The sequence below is a fragment of the Berghia stephanieae genome, chromosome 6 (assembly GCF_034508935.2).
Source record: "Berghia stephanieae isolate SIO BIC M18660-M18661 chromosome 6, UCSD_Bste_1.3, whole genome shotgun sequence".
Taxonomy (NCBI): domain Eukaryota; kingdom Metazoa; phylum Mollusca; class Gastropoda; order Nudibranchia; family Aeolidiidae; genus Berghia; species Berghia stephanieae.
Window position 1 is genome coordinate 49,932,157 of NC_088365.1, and position 2,500 is coordinate 49,934,656.

Sequence of the window (2,500 nt, forward strand, 5' to 3'; positions counted from 1 at the left end):
GTAGTAGTAGTAGTAGTAGTGTAGTAGTAGTAGTAGTAGTAGTAGTAGTAGTGGTAGTAGTAGTAGTAGTAGTAGTAGTAGTAGTAGTAGTAGTAGTAGTAGTAGTAGTAGTAGTAGTAGTGGTATAGAGTGATAGACTGGAATTGATTGGTCACCGTGTTATCGACCATGAAGTTTAAACACTTTCACACCCTCACTGCATTTTGTTTATTGTGACCCTCCGCCTCGAAACAGTATTAAGTCGAACTTTTTAATTTTGTGTTATTGGTACTCAATAATAGCTTATTGTATGCTTTAAAATTTGATACCTAATTTATAAAATTCTTATTATTCATTGCCCGACTACGACCGTTTGAAGTACGGAGAGTGTAAGAACCAAGTTTTGAGAAAATCGAATTTGAAGTGAGGCACCGTTTTCACGCATAATCAAATCAATGGGCAAAGACAACTCTTTAGATAAGGGCATTGATAATTTGACGAGAATAGTAAAATTTGCAGAGACGACAATTTTTTATTTGACTCACAGGAATTTCAGACACCGCTCGGAGGAAATTCAATGCCGAAAGAGGAATTTCCGCACACAAAAAGGGATGATATTTGGTAATGTGTTTAAATATTGTATAGATCTAAATATATAACTGATTAGAACTATATTATTATATGTGAACACATTGCCAAATACAACCCCAAAGTTTCCTTATTTCAAATGAAGTAAAGCTCCAAAACCTAATGGTGGTAGTGAGGATGATGTTGTGTTGGTGGTTGTTGTTGTTGTTGTTGTTGTAGTAATCGTAGTAGTAGTAGTAGTAGTAGTAGTAGTAGTAGTAGTAGTAGTAGTAGTAGTAGTAGTAGTAGTAGTAGTAGTAGTAGTAGTAGTAGTAGTAGTAGTAGTAGTAGTATTAGTAGTAGTAGTAACAGTAGTAGTAGTGACGATGACGATGGGATAATAGCTGTTGTAGTTGTAATAGTGGTAGTGATGATGATGTGATGGTGGTGGTGGTGGTTGTTATTTTAGTAGTGGCATGGTTATAGTAGAAGTGATGATGTGGTGTGGGTGGTTGTAGTAGTAGTAGTGATGATGTAGTGGTGGTGGTTGTAGTAGTAATGATGATGTGGTGGTGGTGGTTGTTGTAGTAGTGGTAGTGATGATAATGTGGTGGTGGTGGTTGTAGTAGTAGTGACAATGATAATGATGTGGTGGTGGTTGAACTAGTAGTGGCAGTGATGATGTGGCGGTGGTGGTGATTGTAATAGGAGTGGTCGTGATGAAGATGCGGTGGTGGTGGTTGTAGTGTGTGTGTGTGTATGTGTATGTATTTGAGAGAGAGAGAGAGAGAGAGAGAAAGAGAGAGAGAGAGAGAGAGAGAGAGAGAGAGAGAGAGAGAGAGAGAGAGAGAGAGAGCTTAAAGTGCAAAATACATGAAATTGAAAAACGAGGCTAAAGTTTGAGGTCAAAGTGTTTGTGATTCGCTATTATTGGCAAGTACAGGAAGGTGAACATAAAAATTAAATCAGTGAGCGCAATTTATTGATTTGTGTGTGTACGCGCGTGTGTATGTGTGTGTTTGTGTGCCGAGGGAGAGGGAGAGAGAGAGAGAGAGAGAGAGAGAGAGAGAGAGAGAGAGAGAGACAGAGAGAGAGATTTGAGCTAAATTTGTTTGAAGGGTGTTTATGGCGCTTGCATCACTGGTTGCAATAGTATTGGTGGTGGTAAGGGTGGCGTTGGGGTGGTTGTAATAGTAGTTGCAGGGATGGTGATGTGATGGTGGTGGTAGAGATGATGATATAATAGTGGTTGTAGTTGTGGTGATGGTGATGGTGATGGATGGTGATGTGGTAGTTGTGATAGTGGTGGTAGGGGTGGTGTGGTGGTTGTAGCAGTAGTGATGGTAGGGATGGTGATGTGGTTGTAGTAGAAGTGGTAGTGATGGTTTTAGTAGTAGTGATGATGATATGGTGGTGATGGTAGTTGTAGTTGTATTAGTAGCAGTGGTGATGATGACGATGTGGTGGTGGTTGTAGTAGGAGTGGTAGTGATGATGATTTGGTGATGGTGGTGGTAGTAGTAGTAGTATTGGTAATGAAGATGATGTGGTGGTGGTGGTGGTGGTGGTGGTGGTGGTAGTGGTTGTTGTTGAAGTAGTGGTAGTAATGGTGGTGGTTGTAGTAGTAGTGATAGTGATGATGATGTGGTGGTGACGGTTGTTGCTGTAGTGGTAATGGTGATGTGGTGGTCGTGGTTGTAGTTGTAGTGGTAGTGATGATGATGTCGTGGTGATGATCGTTGTGGTTGTAGCAGTAGCAGTGGTGATGATGATGATGATGATGATGATGATGATGATGATGATGATGATGATGATGATGATGATGTGGTGATGGTTGTAGCAGTAGTGGTAATGAAGATGATGAGGTGGTGGTGGTTGTATTAGTAGTGACTGGACGGGAGATATTATATCGGGGATGATGATACTGCCATCCTCTTCCACCGTGGATCCTTCAA

The 2,500-nt window shown here is 40.7% G+C and overlaps 1 protein-coding gene across 1 annotated transcript in view; it reads left to right on the forward strand.

The window, feature by feature from the left end:
- LOC144975882 (uncharacterized) overlaps positions 1–2,500 on the forward strand; it is a 4,956-nt gene that overhangs the window by 1,278 nt on the left and 1,178 nt on the right. The window contains exon 2 of the mRNA XM_078920065.1: positions 2,447–2,500. This exon is cut by the window's right edge and continues 148 nt beyond it. Coding sequence (XP_078776191.1) covers positions 2,447–2,500 — 54 coding nt within the window. The remainder of the gene's footprint in view (positions 1–2,446) is intronic.